We start from the raw sequence: 18,864 nt of genomic DNA on the forward strand, positions 1-18,864 counted from the left end.
GGTACTCAATGTGGGCGTAAACATTCTGGCCTTAGCATTGATGTCAAAGAAGCTAGTATTTCAACTTTTCCTTGTCATGGTCATTGTATGATTTAACACAGTAATATGTTGCATATTGTTCCTTTTTATAGTACCAAGACCAGGTAAGAGAAGGGGCGTAACCCTGGTAACGAGGGGTGTTAAAGGACACCAGGAAGTAAATGTCAAGGCAGGTGTTGGAAAGAGAAATAAACGGCCACAGGTGACGGCCAAGGGGAATAGAAGACTCCTCATTTCCTACATAATTATTACTCTGAATCTATAAGAAATAATGGACATTGTATCAAATGAAGTATAAAGTTGCAGAAAATTAAAACACTTGACTAAAGTAGCAGAAACACACAAGTATTATTGCGGTCAGGTGACCCTGCTGTCTTATTAAACCCTCTAATCACACCTTTTACATTCTAGACACTCCGATCTTCTGGCTGAAACAATCCCACAATGCATCTGCCATGGCCTGGCGAGCCGCGTAGCACCGTGGCAGCCCCCCCCCCCTCCATAGAGAAACGTTATGCTTCTGTGTAGGCTGCCTCTTCTTACTCCATAGACCTGCTGGTTTGTTACTCTTTGCTAATAAAGAACCTGCTTGTTTGTAGTTTCCTGTCTCATTGTAAAAGGTGTGTGTGTGTGTGCATATGTGTCCACTGGGTGGCGCCATAGCACGATAGAAATGTCAACAGTATACTGGGTGGATGCACTGGCGTCATAATTCTTTACTGGTTGAAGACCTCCAAGATGGCTGCCTCGGTGCGTCTCGTGTTGTTTTTGTCTAAAATTCCAGTTTTCTGCTGTGGAGCTCTTCCACCAGAGATGATGCTCATGAACGTCAGGCTAACGACGCTGCTGAACTACTGCACTGCAAAAAAGGAATTTCAAGAAAGTAAAAAAAGCCTTGTATCAAGAAAATAAGTCTTATTTTTTGCCCAAAAAGAATATTAATCTTGTCAAGCATGTTTTGATTAGAAACATTATCTCATTTTAAGAAAGTATGCCTTACTTTTTCTTGATAAGATATACCAGCTAATTTTGAGCTAGAATGAACCAGAAACAGACTATAACAATGTTTTACAATAAAACCCAGTGCAGTGACAAGATTATTTGCCTTATTTTAAGAATAAGACCATTTGCACAACTTCTCAATTTAAGAATTCCATGAAACAAGGACAATTCAAGTTTTTTTAAAATTACTATTATTATTTCCATTGCAGGGCAGAACCTGCTGCTTCATATCCAACATATTAAGATGACAGCAGACTTGTCTATACAACACACAACATAATACAAATAACCATGCTGAATGAAAACTGCATGGCCCATAAACAAAACAAAATGAAAAAATGGCCCAATTGCATCCTGAATCACAAAAGAACATGCAGTATCCTGCAGCATCGGCATCTGACTGCTAACTGATTGTTCATCTGAAGAAGAAAGAATCATGAAACAACAACATTTGACGGTCAAGAAGCACAGTTTGTGGCACATAATGTTAACACATTAAACAGTGCGCCTTTTACAGTCCATCAGATGAGGCTCTGTGTAGCCCAAGCACATCTCCCAGATAATATTTTGTAGGGACATATGTCACATCCTTGTGAGTATAACTATAATATGGAGTGAAATCTACCAGATTATCAGATGCTATGAGTTCAGTTGCTTGTGCCATGTTTGGAATCTCTATTGTATATGCCATGTAATTTCCATCATAGCGAACATTAGTATATAACAATATAATGATGAGTTAATTACATAGATATTGCTCACAAGTCCAAACTCAGGTAAAGCAGAGGGCCGGGCGGAAAATAAAGGGTGCGATTTCATGAGCTCTCCATCTATGATGTCATACAGATAACCACCACTTGTGTATTTTTGCAGCTGATCTATCATTTCTAAAACTTTTGGATGGGACAATAACTGTTCTAAACTTTTAATCAGAGGTACGTAATGAAAACATGTTGTTATTGTGGAGAGGACCCTTTTTGTCCCTTTTTTCTGCAAGCAGGCAGTATACCCAACAGAAACCTCCTCTGACTCCACAAAATTGAAATTTTCCTTAATCACGTTGTCCTGCCTGTATGTTGTTGCAAGAGAGGAAAATGGATCCTCAATCCGGTCGAATACTGCCATTGCTTCCTTTTCAAGTTCACTTCCTTGATGTTGCTGGAATACAGTTTGTAGCTGACTCCTCAGATTAGTCACCAACAGGGCTTGATATTGCTGCATTGCTGCCACAACATCATTCACACCTCTCTGAAAAAACAAGCAAATTAAATCCAAACAGTCCAGTTTTAAAATTGTTTAGCACACAATCTCTTTTATAAATAATAAAAAATATTAATAAGAGTAGCATCAATACAATGATGCTTTTCAACGAATTGATAAGGCATTATTAAAATGAAATTCAAAATATGAAATTATCCTAACTAGATAGCAGAGAGCAAATACAAGGCATTATTAAAAATGAAATCTCATGGAGATACAAGTTAAGTTGCAGCTAAGGGAGACTAAATAACTGTAAACTGACTTGGATTTGACATGCAGATCATCAACAGAGCCACAGATGAAAGGAATGTAATAATGTTGTATGTAGACAAACCTGTGAAAGATGGTGTTTTTCTCTTGCAGTCAACATAATAGCAGTAGCTTGTCTGGTCAGAGTGTTACGCCTGATGTCATCCTTAAAAAAAAGAACGTATAATAAAACACACTGTTGCCACAAACACTGATATGCAGTGATAAAATAGCATGTTATGACAATCCAGTTGAGATTTGTTTTGAAATGGTGAGACATAAAAAGATTGATAATAAAGCTTAGCTGTGTACTGAAGGAAACAACAGACTTACCTCTGACTGACATGATGCAGAAGAGTCTACAGCAGGACATGACCCAACAGTCATTACATCTTGCACCCTGTTGTCCACCACTGCTTCATCCGTTTGATGCTCTCTCAGCTGGCCTGTATGCCCAGGCATTCACCGCTGAAGAGGCTTCCGGGCCTGCTGTTGACCTCTCTCTCCGTGAGTTGCTGCTGCCACTTTCCAGGTGTTCGTGGTGGTTTCTTCTAATGTGATACCATAGCGAGTTGTAGACTCGATACTCTTTGGTGCATCCATCAAATCCACAAACAACGCGAAAATCTGGACTGCGACTATGAGGAGTATTAATATGACTCAATAAAGATTTGAGAGTGAGAGCCACGAACACAAAGCAAATAACACAGCGCCAAATCATTTCCCCCGTTTTTAGCTAGCAGTTAGCTAGCAGTTAGCTAGCAGTTAGCTAGCAGTTAGCTAGCAGTTAGCTAGCAGTTAGCTAGCAGTTAGCTAGCAGTTAGCTAGCAGTTAGCTAGCAGTTAGCTAGCAGTTAGCTAGCAGTTAGCTAGCAGTTAGCTAGCTGGAGTCCGACCTGCGTTTGCCCCTGCTCCGTCTGACCTGTCTGAACCATGACCTGGAACGTACCATAATTCAGTGTCTTATGACGGCAAAAACGACTTACCATTTATCAATTATCAAATGAGTGTGACTCGATTTTAATCATTATAAAGTAATATGAACTTATTTAGATGAATATAATTTGTATAAATGCAAAATAAACTCATTTAGGCGGAGTGCCCACCCCCGCTCCCTCTTGGAAGATGGTGCAATCCACCCTGTCGCGCTTCTTTTTTTTTGGAGTCCGTTGCAATTTTAATGAACTAGGCCTATGCAGCAGCTATTCCGGAGGTCACCTGCTGCTGCTCGACATTTATGTCAAAAGATGGACAAACTGGACGAGGTTGCAATCGCCACACTCAGAGGTATGCTACAGGGGTTACTTTTATGTTGTGCTGCCGTTGTTTAGCTACCTATCTTAATGATTTGCTAATGGGCTAAAGTTTAGCAGCTAGCTAATCTACATAAAAAAAACGTCTGGTGTTGCATTATGATTTCCATCTAGAAATAGGTTCAGTCTAATTAAGCTTTGGTTCCATTTTGTAAATGCTGAAAAAACAGCAACACCTGGTTGTAAAACATTACGGGTTAATTGATTAAGCAGTGCACATGCCCAGGCAGGAGCCGGAGCCATTGGAAGCTCTTTTGCGTGCACAGGACCCGGTTCAAGGCTCCTGAGTTTAATCTGTATGCTAACGCCTTTGTTTAAAGGTGCCATTTGTGGTGCCAATTGTCCATCAAGCTTTACAAAATATATTAACTGACGTGAAATGTGAATGCATTGTATCTAGCAAGGCTCTATTGTCACTCTTACTGTAGTTTGCATGGCTTCAACATCTATACCGGTAATTTATAAATGCTGTCAAATTCACTCACTGCTCTTGAAGTAAAAAATAGGAAACATTTGTAAAATGTCCAAACAGTGCTTATTGTACAAGGGGTGTTGGCAAAATGTCCTCACCTGCTATGTTAAAATCTGAGGGAATTCAATGATAACCTTTGTTTCTTGGCCCTGACTAACTGTTCTATATTCCAGCTGCTAATATTGGAGAAGACTTACTCCCCTCGCTTTCCCGAGACGACATCAAAGACCTCTTTCCTGGTCCTGAAAATTTCTTGAGGCGGCGGGCTATATGGCTTTTTTGTAAATAAAGATGAAAAGGTCAGGTTTGTCTTTCACAGTGCAACACAACTGTTTAACAGTACAACATTTTTCCAATATCACAGTTTAAATCTGGTTCATATACATAAATATGTCATTAGTTTAGACATGTCTGCTTTGAGTCCATTTCAACAGTGGATATTAAATAAAAATGTTTTTTTAATCCCCCAAATTATAATGCTTAAACTAACAAGTAAGAACATACTATGACAAAGTTACACAATACATGTTTGTAAATGTGTTTTAGGTGGATACTGCTCCCGAAATTCAGCAATCACCCCCCACTGGAGGCAGTGACTTTTCAAAAGAGGAGGCCAATACTTCTAAATGTGTGACTATGTCAAACCCAGAATACATAGTCTTCACAGACAGTGAGCTTGAACAGGTGCGACGCTCCTACTTTGAACAGAAACGGCTGGGGACCGAGCACAATGTGACCCTATCCAAGGAGCTCTTCTGCCGACTCATAAGAAACACTATGACTAACATGATCTCCATCGCAAGAGCCACAGAGGACTCCAGATACCCCACCAAACATGAGGTGAATGCCATGGCAAAGCGACTGGTGGATTACTATCCAATGATAAAAGACGGGTCATCAAACAATGAGTGGGTGAGTAGATTTTGTTAATTTTGCTTGTTGCTGGTATGTGTTAATACTGAGATTTATGTTCAAACAGTGCGAAATCGTGACAGAAAGTTCAAATGGAGCAAGACATTGCCGAAAGCTATAATTAGAATATAAGAAAGTTTGAGCCTATTGTCTTTTTTTTCAATGTTAACTATGTATGCCTCGCAGGAGCATGTTGCCAAAAAGCTCATGAAGAGACTCTCAAATGTCAGAAGTCCAAAGAAGGCCAAAGGTCCTCCTTCCAAGAAACCACGACAAGAAGTCAGTTCAGACGTTGCAACTACTGACTATGACGAAGATTCCAGTACATCCACCATTATTCTGGAATGGTCACCTGTTAGTCCCATGGGCATCCCAGTAGATCTGTCACCTAGAACCAGCACCCCAGCGCAGAACAACAGTGGTGAAGAATGTATGTATTACATTTAATTTGTCAGTTTTACTTGTTAGTTTGGAAATCTCATGTCCCCTTTCCACCATAACATTCCTGTAATGTCTTCAGCTTGTTCAGTTGACATCATGGACAGCCAGAAAATCCAAGCAAGACACTACAAGACCCTCCAAGAAATGTACAAGTCCAAAAAGCCAAACAAAGCTGCGGTAACTCATTTGCTGAACATGGAATTTGAGTCTCGAAGACACTTCATCACCTCTGATGTTTTAAAGGAGCAAGACAGAGCAACAAAGATTCTAGAGGCTTACCCTTGTTTCAGAGAACTGGATCATGTAAGTAATGTTTTTTTTTTTTTAAGAAGTCATCAGAATGTACTTTTTTTTTTAAATTTTTTTTTTAAATTTTTATTATTTATCTGAATCTATTTTTCAGGTGCTGGATGAGCTGCAGCGAATCATCCAACTGACCAACTCCCAGTCCTAGCGGTGAGATTTACAGACTTACTGAAACATTTCTTAATATGTTACAATTTTTCAGGCATACATTTTATGTTAGGTTTAGTTACTTTGAGATAAACTTTTATCATTTCAAAAGCTCTAAAGGGGAAGTGTTTTCCATAGTGTACTTAATGTAGTACTAACATCATTGGAACTAGCTGTGCATTCAGCATTTGCAGTGGGCTTAATGCTGAGGGGTTACTATGACTGTGTGTTTTAAAGTACAATATGATTTCACTAATGTCCTAGTCCTGTCCTGTCCAAGTTTATGTTACTTGCAATGTTTTTTCTAATCTTCTTGATTTATTTGTGTCATCTAGACTTCCGAGGATCCTAATGGTTTCATGCAGCAGCGACCCCTGTCTTCTCCAGTTCTGCTCGTTTCTGAGGACAACTGCATGATCGCCTTCGGAAAAACTCCTGTGACCACCTTCACCATGGACAGACTTAATGAGGGACTTCTCTACGTCATGGCATATTACTATGCCCTGCACATGACCTACCCCAAGTGCATTTCTACACTACTGTCAGTACTGCAGACAGAGGTACTTCAAGATTCAATTCATGAGCAGGATTTGACCCCTCACTACACAAAAGCAATGGGTGAGTGGAAGTCATTCAGTGAGTGAGTCCCTTTGTCCATCACTCTGCCCCACTCTTCCTGTTGCAAGACTTTCAAAGAAAGTTGATGTTCTGTTTAAAAAAAAAAGTTCATCACAGTTAGGCACATTTGTTGGTGAGATTGAAAACCTTTCCTGTGGGATAATATGCAACATGGTGTTTATTGCTGTAGTATGCTGCTACAATAACTGATGGGTTTTTTTGATAGTGGGGTTTAAATCAAAACTGGCTTTTCAATCTGTTAGATTATGATAGCTCTGGAATGTGGAAGTCGTCCTTTTTTGGATGTTGAGTTAAGCAATTGTATTGCAAAGTTAATAAAAAAATATTAAATGAGAAAGTTTTGGTGTCTTGATTTAAGACAACATTACTTATATTTGTTATGCTGTTTTAAGAAATGATGTCTTATTTTGACTACTTTTATGCTCATTATCAATCCCAGATTAAGGTGTCAAATCTTGAATTTAATTTAGTCAAGAGACTTAAATTCTAATTTTAAGTAACTTAATATTAAACTAGGGTTTTTTCATTGCTTGTTTTAGAAGAATTCGGCTTAATTTAAGATTTTCTGTCTAGTTTAAAGTTTCATTTTAGTCTTTCAGAGCCAAGAATTTTGGGCTTATTTTAAGAAATCTTGTCAAGCAAAAAAAGCTTACCCCATTCGCAGATTTTTTTGCTTGATATAGGATGATTTGATTGAATATAAGAATTTTTTTGCTTCTTTCTAGAAGGGCTGTTTTTGCAGTGTGGGTGTTCTCGTCAAAGGTGCGCTCACCTTTTTACTCATGCAGTGAAACGCCGTCGGCGAGGAAAACATGGCCTTCTCTGCAATACACTACTGATCTAAGAACTGTCTCTGCATTTGGGTCCCTGAACTCACCACACCATAACCATGTGGGTACAACCCCAAAAGGTGCATTAGAGATCTCTTGGGGTCGCTTACATTTAAACATATTTTAATAAATGGCTGCTATTACATTTGGTTCAACATTGTCGGAGCTACGCTAACGAGTTAGCTGTCAAATGACAACATTGATGCGACTCTCATAATTGATTTGTTGAATGTGAAGCTAGCTGCTTAGCTTCATTTAAGAGGAAACAGCTAGCCTGGATCTGAACCAAATCTGCCTTCCAGCACCTCTACAGCTCACTAGTTAACACTTTATATCTTATTTGTTTAACCCTCTGGAGTCAATGTTTTTCGTTGTTTATGCGACGGTTATATTCATATCTTCGTGGTAAAACGGCACAGAAATATGAGCCAAGAGCTTGGATGTGACGTTTGTGTCGAGCTCCGCCCTTCAACATAATTTGTGGAATCGTGTGTCCGTCAATATTTTGTGCGAATGAATTTTTAATAAATCAGCTTTAGGGCCAAATTACCTCTTTACACTGTGCCTAAAGACAATAGTGCTTCATTATATAGATAGCTGCACATTTTTAAATTTGCAGATATCCGATTTTTAAATATGTTGTACGGCGACCTTGAGTGCCTTGAAAGGCGCCTTATAAAACAAAATGTGTATTATTATTATTATTGTTATTGTTATTATTATTATATTTGTATGTTTTAAATGCAAGTGCCTTTTTAAACGGAGAATTTAAGAAATTCATAAAAGAGTAAATTTTATTAGTTTGGAGGAAAGCCAGCCAGAATCAGTATTAAGTATTGTATGCTTATACACATAGTATGGTATGCACTGTATGAATGTATTCAGTGGACACCTCCATGTTTACTTATAAACTGTACACACAGAATTTACTCTAAACCCTCATTTGCATATTCCGGAACACGGTGATGTCACAGACTGTGGCCTCATGGAACCCTTCATCAAAGGCACAGCCATAGAACTCAGTGGAAGCTCCCCTATATATACCTTATTAATATTATTAGTGTATGATATTGCCTTACAGGAACAAGCACTATCTTTGTTAGAAAAGTCTTCAGCAGTCTTCAGGTGTAATGTCTAAAGTATTAAGAAAGCTCTTCAAAGCTGAGGAGAAGGACGTCGTCCCTGGAGAAGGGAATACAGCAGTAATGCAAGATGAGGAAAGCCCACAGAGGGGGGACAGCAGGAGACTGGACCCCATCCTGGACCTCATCCCCCGTAAAGATGAGTTGACTTCCAGTTCAGAGGACATTAGTGTCGTCCCTGGAGGACTAAAGAGGAAAAGCACAGAAGATGGGGAAATCCTACAAAGGGAGAAAAGCAGGAGACTGGACCCCATGCTGGACCCCATCCCGGACCTCATCCTGGACCCCATGCTGGACCCCATCCTGGACCTCATCCCCTGTGAATATGAGTTTCCGTCCACCTCAGAGGACATTAGTGTCGTCCCTGGAGGACTAAAGAGGAAACGAACAGAAGATGGGGAAATCCTACAAAGGGAGAAAAGCAGGAGACTGGACCCCATGCTGGACCCCATCCCGGACCTCATCCTGGACCCCATGCTGGACCCCATCCTGGACCTCATCCCCTGTGAATATGAGTTTCCGTCCACCTCAGAGGACATTAGTGTCGTCCCTGGAGGACTAAAGAGGAAACGAACAGAAGATGGGGAAAGCCTACAAAGGGAGAAAAGCAGGAGACTGGACCCCATCCTGGACCCCATGCTGGACCCCATCCTCTGTGACGCTGAGTTGCCGTCCACCTCAGAGGACACTGGTAAGCTATAGCCCCATATTTGAACTATTATTCTGCTATAAATGATTTAAGAGACATCGAATGATCGTCATGTGTTGTTGTCCTTGTTCGTGTTGTGATTGTCAGTAAATTCATGTTGTGATGTTTTTTCTCTCATCTCTAGAAAGCAGAAACCCACCCGAGGCGGCTCTGAGCGCGAGAAGCGCCGATGATGGACCGGTTCAGAAGGACGACCTAGTTCCAGACCCGTCAGCCATGTTTAAGGCCAAGTACCAGCAGCAGGAGAAACTTGGCGAAGGAGGATATGGATGCGTGTATGCTGGCTATCGCAGAGAGGATAATCTTCCTGTAAGTTTTTCACATGTTCTTTCACACACATACATACACACACACACACACAGTACGGTCAGGAAGTGTAACCAAAAAGTCTTGTTTGTATCACCCCTAGGTCGCCATCAAGCATATTATGATAGACGAAGAGCTCCTCTTTCACGAAGACAGTGATGGGCTCCAGATCCCCATGGAGGTTGCTGTCCTAAGGAAGCTAGAGGCCCAATCAGAGCAGCATTCAGCATCCATTGACCTACTGGACTGGTATGTTGTGGACCAGGAGCTGATCCTGGTGCTGGAGAGACCGATGCCGGCCGTAGACCTCTTCGACTACATTCAAGACAAAGGAGGCTACTTGAAGGAAAAGGAAGCTAAGGTAAGCTGCTGTAGTCATCTCAGTCACAACCATGAAAACATGTCCAAGCATCCTCCTCTCTGACCCCTCAACTCTCTTTTTTGTCTTTCAGATTATAATGAAGCAGTTGGTGGATGCAGCCATTGACCTCCAGGAGAAGCACATTTTCCACCGGGACATCAAGACGGAAAATCTCCTTATTGAGACCGGCATGAAGTTGCCACGAGTTCGCGTCATCGACTTCGGTCTGAGCTGCTTCGGCGAAGAAGACGACGTCTATAGCACCTTCTATGGTAAGAAGTCCAGTTTTACTCCTGCTCTTTATTAACTTCACCCATCGGTGACTTTTACATTGAATCAAAGCTCTTCCTCCTCCTCACTCTCTTTTCATTATGTCTTTATATTTTAGGTACTGACGTCCCCCCAGAGTGGGCCAGTCGGCAGGAATACAAAGCCGGACCCACGACAGTATTCCAGATAGGAATGGTCCTGTTCTACATGCGAAAAAAGGTGTCATTTAGACCGGGGATGACCTTTGTGAAGCTGAATGAGACCAAGTGGCTTTCCAACAGTAAGAAAAACATAAACACAAAAATCTGTTCATTTGAGTTCACGTTGCGATGGATCACATGACCTCACCCATTCTTCTCCTTTCTCTACAGATGGCAAAGATTTCTTTAAGGCGTGTATATGTGAGGACCCGGATACTCGTTTCACCCTGGACCAGCTGAAGCATCACCGGTGGCTGAGATAGTATCACACACACACACATGCATGTCATAATTTACATTTAATCCCTTTAGCCCTCCATTTATTTATATATGGGCAGACTGGCCAGGAGCCGAGGCGCTGCCCAAACCGTGACATTGTTCAAAATCTGGCATTTCCCTGTTGGACGGGAGAAACATTACCTTAAATACCATAATAGCTGCGGGCCTCAAATAATCTCTACTATAAAGGGCCGGTCTCGTCATTTCAAGTCAAGATGACTCGAAAGATCTGATCAATACACGATTCAGCCAATCACGTATTCAGCTAATTATAATATAAATATGGGCAGACTGCGGCCAGGAGCCGAGGCGCCGCCCAAACCGTGACATTGTTCAAAATCTGGCATTTCCCTGTTGGACGGGAGAAACATTACCTTAAATACCATAATAGCTGCGGGCCTCAAATAATCTCTACTATAAAGGGCCGGTCCCGTCATTTCAAGTCAAGATGACTAAAAATATCTGATCAATACACGATTCGGTACATATCTGATCAATACACGATGCTAATTATTATAAAATATGGGCAGACTGCGGCCAGGAGCCGACTTGAGTTTCCTGAAGCACGATGACGGCAACAGACCAGCATCGATGTTTCTTAATGCTCATTTATTGCTCAGCTCTTTCAGGCTGTTTGTGTGCAGCAGAAAGCGTGACGGCGCTCTTTAACCTGCCGTGTTCTGCTGCAGGAGCGCGCACACGCAGCCCCGAGGGTACGAAGCGTTACAGCGGTCTTTACTATAATTTATAATTCATAATACTCGGCGGGCCGGATCAAAACGTCATCCGTCATTTCCAGTCAATATGACTCATAAGATCTGATCAATATACAATTCAGCCAATCACGTATTCAGCTAATTATAATATGAATATAGGCAGACTGCGGCCAGGAGCCGAGGCGCTGCCCAAACCGTAAGATTGTTCAATATCTGGCATTTCCCTGTTGGACAGGAGAAACATTACCGTACATCCCATAATAGCAGCGGGCCTCAAATAATCTCTACTATAAAGGGCCGGTCCCGTCATTTCATGTCAAGATGACTCAAAAGATCTGAACAACATACCTTTTAAGCTTTTATAACTACGGTCTTTTGATTTGACCAAAATTATAAACTGATCTGATTAAGAACATAGATTGCGGCAAAAAAACTTGTACGGTAATAATAATAATAAACGTTTTAAGAACAATAGGTCCTCAATACCACAAATATTATACTGGTATATTTATCTATAATAGTAATACATAAAACATCTGTATGGTTCCCTTTTTACCATTTTGCTTTGATTGCGCGCTATTTTAATTAAGCATCGATACAAAAAATATGCAAAATCGTATTGTTTTTAACGTACGGGTACCGCGGTACCATTTTAGTGTCGATTCACTGTGCAAAACATTGCAGCAGCAGATGTTGCAGGCCGACATCCAAGCTGACCCTAACAATGAAGACGCTGTTGACATCTCAACACTGATTGACCAATCACGTATTCAGCTAATTATAATATAAATATGGCAGACTGCGGCCAGGAGCCGAGGCGCTGCCCAAACCGTAAGATTGTTCAATCTCTGGCATTTCCCTGTTGGACAGGAGAAACATTACCATAAATCCCATAATGTCGTCGGGCCTCAAATAATCTCTACTATAAAGGGCCGGACCATCAGAACAGTTTCTCAAGCAGCTGAAAGAGGCAGCCAGTGGATCTGGATCAAACAGAAGGACCCTTGCTGGGCTATAACTTCATGACCCCCCCACCCCCACAGGGGAACCCAATTCAGATCCCTCCAACTTGAGGAGGGCATATGAGGTATGCGGTCAGCTGTAGGGCTGGCTCAGGGAAGTGGACGCCCCTGCCTTGCATAGTCCCGTGGGAAATATTAATTGGGCATGGGACACAAGCTAAGGCTTGATCACCCTTTAGCTGGCCACCTTTGTTGAGGGTGTTTAGTGATTAAAGGCCGAAACACCCAAAAACAATCGGTTCTCAATACCACAAATATGATACTGGTATATTTATCTATAATAGTAATACATAATATTCCTCCTCACTGTCTTTTTATTATGTCTGTATATTTTAGGTACCCACGTCCCCCCAGAGTTGCCTGCATGTGGACCCGGATCAGCGTTTCACCCTGGAGCAACTGAGGAATCACCCGTGGCTGAGATAGTATCACACCACACACACACACGTCTTAATTTACATTTAAACATAAACTACACTATAGATAGATAGCTGTTTTAATTTGACTCGCATTATATTATTTATGTTCTAACAATTGTCTTATTTTTCAGATCCAGTCACAGGCCCATCCGTCCGAGAAGAGGGGATCTCTCTTTGAATTGCCTCTTCCGAGATTTCTTCCCATTTTGGGTTTTTTTTTCTCGTTTTCTTAGAGAGCTCGGGATGGGTCAGGAGCTGCTGCTGCTGCTGCTTTGAAAATAATAAAATGTAAAAAGAAAATTAATCTTTTCTTTCATTTTTTTACTTTAATATGATTTTTAATCCACTTTTTAAAAAAAAGTCAAAAGTTAAACATTGCTGGTGAGCCCAGAGCTACAGCTGTAATCTCAGTAGAGATATTTCCAGATATCTCTTATTTCTTAGAAATTGTACGACATGGACTTTATCAACATGTTATATTCATATCAAGCCATTTTTTCTGCTGACAGGATAAGTTGTTGCTGCATAAAATAACAAAAGAAACGGTCACCTTAGACCAAGAATTAAGAAACGGGTCACCTTAGACCAGGAATTAAGAAACAGGGTCACCTTAGACCAGGAATTAAGAAACAGGGTCACCTTAGACCAGGAATTAAGAAACAGGGTCACCTTAGACCAGGAATTAAGAAACAGGGTCACCTTAGACCTTAGCAGGAATTAAGAAACGGGTCACCTTAGACCAGGAATTAAGAAACGGGTCACCTTAGACCAGGAATTAAGAAACGGTCACCTTAGACCAGGAATTAAGAAACGGGTCACGGGTCACCTTAGACCAGGAATTAAGAAACGGGTCACGGGTCACCTTAGACCAGGAATTAAGAAACAGGTCACCTTAGACCAACAATTAAGAAACGGGTCACCTTAGACCAATACAATTTAAAAAGTCACGTTAGACCAGAAAATAACTGGGAAATAAGAAAAGGTCATGTTAGACCAGGAGGTACAAAACGATCACGTTAGACCAGTGTTACGCCCTCTTTTTATTCTAAGGGAAAAGTGGGGATCAAGCAGTGTACCCAAAAGCAATACCTTACTGGAAAAGGACTCCAGTTAAAGTGAAAGTCACCTAAATACCTAACTCACCTAAGTATCTGATATTTACTGTACTTAAGTATCAAAAGTAATTTTCTGATATTAAATGTACTTAAGTATTGAAAGTAAAAGTACAAATAGTTGAAAAGAATTGGGTTGGCTGTGATCCATCCAGGAGCAACAATGTTCAACATAATATATTGTACATACGTATACTTTTGCATCTACTTTGAATTTATCATCATAATTCTCTGAAAAGCAATACGACACTATGAAGGAGTTGTAACGTGCTTAAAAACGTGCGTTTATAATTATGCTCATTCAGACTAGAGGACGTAGAGGGCAAATGCATAATATTGTGTTCAGCAATAAAGATCAACTTGATGCATCAGGTCAGTGTTTTGAGAAAGAACAGCTGCCTTGTAAACACCTCTGGGCCTGATTTGGTGGGGTTTGTTTGTTTGTTTGTTGTTTTTCTTGCTTTGCAGCGCTCTGGTGGTGGAAAAGCAGCCCGTGGTGCCCACAAAGGCGAAAAAAAAGTACACTAAGTATATTTAATCTTAGCATACTTGAGTATACTTGAAGCCCTACTTATCACAAGTATATTTAAAGTGTGTTATTTATGGAACAACTTATTTTGTACTTAATATATTTAAATAGTATTCAAGTACTATTTGAAGTATATTTTAATATATATTTTTTGGTGCTAAATTGGGACTACTTAAAGTATACTTAGTACACTTTAAGTATGTGCTAATATGCATGCCGATTGTTCACTTAAAGTATATTTTTATTGTATTTGAAGTATATTTGAAATATATTTTGAGTATATTACAAATATGTAAACATCACATTTATTTTAAAGTGTGTTAAAAGTATACTTTTTTTAAAATAGGTGAAAGCATGACTTTAGTATACTTTTTATATATTTGCAGAAAGTACACTTCGATGGTATATTTGTAATATACTATTGACATTTTAAATGTAGTTTAAATACATTAAAGTATATATTTATTTCGCCTGGGCAGTTCACCACAACGACCTCTGATCCTAATCCACGGTGACAGTGAGGTACAGGAGTGTGTGTGTGTGTGTGTGTGAGTGTTCTTGTGTGACGCCCATGTGCACGCAGTAGAGCCCTGCACCAAGAACAAGCTGATGAACACGTCTCTTACTCAGAGTAAGTAAGATGATCATAAATGAACAAACTTTAAACATCAATGGGGACCAGTGGCGACTGGTGGATTTTGTTTTTGGTAGGGCCATCCAATCAAATTCCAGCAAACATTAAAGAAATGCAGAACACGGTCACTAACTGTCATAAAAGCAACAATGTATGAGCAGAATTATGTAAGATGTGTGTGTGTATCGTGCAAAACTACCAGCAAAGTAGAGATTTTTTTTGAGAGAGGTGGTTCTAAAATAATGTGATGTTTTTCTGTAAACTACAAACTTTTCTACTTGCACGTGATTCACATTTTTGGGATATTTGTTGTGAAAAAAACAAACACCAAACTGTACGGCGGATGTTCTTAACTTTTTTTGTTTGTTTATTAAAATAAACATATCATTCCAGTGCCGAGAGAAATAACATCTGCATTTTTACAGTACTCAACCACTTTATTTATACAGAAGGACAAAAGGAAAAACAAGTCAGTGGATTCCTGTCCTGGCTGCTTGTTGTTGTTGTTGTTGTTGTTTAGCTCTCTCTCTCTCTCTCTCTCGTCTTGACTCCCGGTCGAAAAACACACACAAGCTTTTCACTACTAAAAAATACCACGCTCTTTTAGAAAGCCGTTCGATATATATAAGAAAAAATATTTCATTAAAAAAGTTTCTTTTTTAAAGAACAGCACAGAATATGTAATTTTGTATTACTTGTGTATATTTTCAGCACTGGAAGTGTCAGATTAGGTCACCTGATGAGTCAAGAGGTTTTTTTGACTAGAATTTGATGGATTGTCATTCAATTTTGGGCCCACAATGATATTGTATTTATGATTGAATACCTGCAAGTGGCGAGTCAAGACATTTTTTATTTTTTTTTAAAGCCTCCAAAAAAAATAGATCTGAAATTTCTGACACACGAACTATAAACTGTTTCCAGAATGGCTGCACATTCCCCACAGCCGGCAGTTATAGCGAACATTAGCATACATTAAAATGGAATCCAATATAAAATAATTCAGTTCATTTTATTGGAGCTGTATATTGTTTGTTTTTAATCGGGTTTCCTTAAACTTGCTACAAATAGCTCACACAGGACTACAAATGTAGCTCATTTAGGCTATTACATATCGCCTCATTGGAGTTAATGTGTATTATCTTGTTGATCAATTATTTAACTAATTTACATACATTAACAGTATAAATATTTGACTCATCAGGTATTCTGTTTCTGACACTTGTGACTTCTGGGTCTTCATAAGGTGAAATATATATATATAAATATGCATACACATATATATATGTGTGTATGCATATTTATATATATGTATATATATAAATATGCACACATATATATTTAAATATATATACACATATATAAATATAATTATGTATATATACATATATAATTATGTATATATACACACATATACATATATATAAATACATATACACACATATATATAAATACATATATATATATATAAATACATATACACACATATATATAAATACATATATATATATATAAATACATATACACATATATATAAATACATATACACACATATATATATATAAATACATATACACACACATATATAAATACATATACACACACATTTATATTTATAAATACATATACATATATATATACATATACATATATATACATATACATACATATACATATACATATACATATATATATAGACCATGAGAAACCACCACTTGGAATGTTACAGCATAACATAGGCTCCTTTTGTTCAGTTCAGCTCTGTTATTGTACTATATGGTTTGTTCGTGTTTCTAAACTTTTTTTCCAACTAAATATCATTGGGGGGTAAATTCAGTACGTTCTCATAGTGCAGTCTGTAGTGCAGTAGATCAGTGTGAAACTTTGGAGTGCATAGATGACATCATACTTAAGTAATTGTTACCGTAAGACGTCCGTACGCTTTGGAACGTTTTATAAATGGTCCTCGTGCTGCTAAAATTGTTTCCGTGCAGGAAAACCGAACATTGTGACTATCCCAAAAAAACCAAAACAAAAAAAACCAATGTCATTAAACCAAGTAAAAAAAGAAAGAAAGAAGAAAAAATAAAGTATTCTTGATGGAAATCTGACATTGTTGAAGAGGAAGGGGGGGGGGGGGGGGGGGGGGGATGCAGACGACACAGAAACAAACGTAGCCGTGACAACGAAAATAAAAGAAACCCCCGACTTGACTTCATCCCAGATCTCTCACACAATGGTACATCTCTATAAATTTTACTCTTTTTTTTAATTTTTAATTTTTTTTTAAAAGTCTCTCTGTGAAATAAATACATAGTGCTTCTATTGCAAGTGTTTCCCACTGAAAAAATACATTCGGAGCTCAATCTTTCAACGACTTCTAAAAGGGGGGAATATAGATGCAGCTGATCTGAGGCCTGTGAGCCCTTCTACATTTACACAATCAGAGACGCATTATAAAGCTTATATCAGTATTTTCACACACACACGCACACACACACACACACCTCACTATCTCACAAAACGAATACACAGAGAGTATTACCAGGTAGAGAATAATATAACATGAACTATACTGTAAACTAAACTAATACACTGTGATACAATCTACAGCCCGGGGGGGGATACCACAAGGTTTTTGATTTTTTTTTAACGGGGTACCACCGACACATTACACCGAGTAATACACTGTAAACGATGACCGCGTGACGGATGCCCAGGTGTTGCGTCACCTACAGCAGGCTGTCTATGCTCTTCTCCACGGTCTCCTTGTCGTTGGCGTTGGCGTCGGCGGGCGGGCTGTACTTGTCGTGGTAGCTCTGCAGCATGGTGACCACGTCGTGGTGGCCGAAGTGCACCGCTTCGTCCATCGGCGTGTTCCCCCATCTGCGCGAAGAAGAAGACGGTCGTGCTCGTCGAATCAGTTTTGTCTCGATTTACAATCCTCACCAACAACTTGAAAGGTAACGTCATTCATAAACAGATATTTCGGGATGATGGAGAGTCGGGGCTCACCTGTCTCTGGGCACCGGGTTCACCTTGCAGGCCTCCAGGAGGAAGCGCACCACCTCCGTGTGTCCTGAGGGGCAGAGCAGTCGTTGGAAATACAAAAGCTCACGTGGACCGACGTGAACTCGCTCCGTGCTTACTTCCAAATGTCTAAAACCCATGTGTGATGGCTGAATGTCTCATTCCAAAACCATGGGCATTAATATGCTATCCGTAAATGAATAGGCCTATGAAATAAATAATTATAGCTATAAAATAAAGGCTGTAATAAATAAATGAGGCAATACATATATACATAAATAAAATATAGAAATTAATCAATATAGATAAACAAATACATATATTTTTTTTAATGTATTTATTTTGGAATAAAATGGCGTTCCATAGAAATCACCCATTAGTTTAAAAATGTAAATCTGAATATTTTTCATATTTTGGATAAAAGGCCCAAAAATAAAATACGCGGACAAGGTTGCGCATACTTTTTTCATATTATTATTTCCCTTTTTGCGAACGACAAACTGTCGTATGACAACTGTGAAGCCGA

The 18,864-nt window shown here is 39.4% G+C and overlaps 3 protein-coding genes and 1 long non-coding RNA gene across 5 annotated transcripts in view; 2 read left to right on the top strand and 2 right to left on the bottom strand.

The window, feature by feature from the left end:
• Positions 1-1,210: 1,210 nt before the first annotated feature.
• On the bottom strand, positions 1,211-3,484 carry LOC117750431. The gene is made up of 3 exons (XR_004611809.1): positions 2,884-3,484; positions 2,636-2,716; positions 1,211-2,289 (listed from the first exon to the last, which is right to left on the bottom strand). It is a non-coding gene; the product is annotated as an uncharacterized LOC117750431 (long non-coding RNA).
• Positions 3,485-3,690: 206 nt separating this feature from the next.
• On the top strand, positions 3,691-7,116 carry LOC117750430. 2 transcript variants are annotated; one of them, XM_034561653.1, is made up of 7 exons: positions 3,691-3,836; positions 4,508-4,633; positions 4,881-5,246; positions 5,433-5,667; positions 5,767-5,990; positions 6,091-6,143; positions 6,476-7,116. In XM_034561653.1, exons 3-6 carry the CDS (start codon positions 4,971-4,973, stop codon positions 6,139-6,141), a joined length of 786 nt encoding a protein of 261 aa, XP_034417544.1. In that variant the 5' UTR covers positions 3,691-3,836; positions 4,508-4,633; positions 4,881-4,970; the 3' UTR covers positions 6,142-6,143; positions 6,476-7,116. The 2 variants fall into 2 exon arrangements, with proteins under 2 accessions (XP_034417544.1, XP_034417543.1); XM_034561652.1 differs by having other exon boundaries at positions 3,692-3,836; positions 5,433-5,676.
• Positions 7,117-8,446: 1,330 nt separating this feature from the next.
• On the top strand, positions 8,447-11,097 carry LOC117750527 (aurora kinase-like). The gene is made up of 6 exons (XM_034561784.1): positions 8,447-9,442; positions 9,585-9,769; positions 9,870-10,127; positions 10,219-10,399; positions 10,516-10,677; positions 10,769-11,097. The coding sequence occupies exons 1-6, from the start codon at positions 8,740-8,742 to the stop codon at positions 10,858-10,860; spliced, it is 1,581 nt and encodes a 526-aa protein (XP_034417675.1). The 5' UTR covers positions 8,447-8,739; the 3' UTR covers positions 10,861-11,097.
• A 6,358-nt stretch (positions 11,098-17,455) lies between these two features.
• Positions 17,456-18,864, bottom strand: part of glsb (glutaminase b) — a 27,739-nt gene continuing 26,330 nt past the window's right edge. The window contains exons 17-18 of the mRNA XM_034561211.1: positions 18,324-18,387; positions 17,456-18,194 (exon numbers count right to left, since the gene is read on the bottom strand). Of these exons, the coding sequence (XP_034417102.1) occupies positions 18,041-18,194; positions 18,324-18,387 (218 nt within the window). The 3' untranslated portion in view covers positions 17,456-18,040. The remainder of the gene's footprint in view (positions 18,195-18,323; positions 18,388-18,864) is intronic.

This window comes from Cyclopterus lumpus, chromosome 21 (assembly GCF_009769545.1).
Source record: "Cyclopterus lumpus isolate fCycLum1 chromosome 21, fCycLum1.pri, whole genome shotgun sequence".
NCBI lineage: Eukaryota > Metazoa > Chordata > Actinopteri > Perciformes > Cyclopteridae > Cyclopterus > Cyclopterus lumpus.

Excerpts from the sequence above, each read along its gene's own strand:
- LOC117750430 (XM_034561652.1), top strand. The coding sequence starts at position 4,971 with ATGTCAAACCCAGAATACATAGTCTTCACAGACAGTGAGCTTGAACAG. Across the intron at positions 5,247-5,432 it reads GGTCATCAAACAATGAGTGG|GAGCATGTTGCCAAAAAGCT; the intron begins GTGAGTAGATTT and ends TATGCCTCGCAG. Across the intron at positions 5,677-5,766 it reads GAACAACAGTGGTGAAGAAT|CTTGTTCAGTTGACATCATG; the intron begins GTATGTATTACA and ends TAATGTCTTCAG.
- LOC117750527 (XM_034561784.1), top strand. The coding sequence starts at position 8,740 with ATGTCTAAAGTATTAAGAAAGCTCTTCAAAGCTGAGGAGAAGGACGTC. Across the intron at positions 9,443-9,584 it reads GTCCACCTCAGAGGACACTG|AAAGCAGAAACCCACCCGAG; the intron begins GTAAGCTATAGC and ends TCTCATCTCTAG. Across the intron at positions 10,400-10,515 it reads CGTCTATAGCACCTTCTATG|GTACTGACGTCCCCCCAGAG; the intron begins GTAAGAAGTCCA and ends TTTATATTTTAG.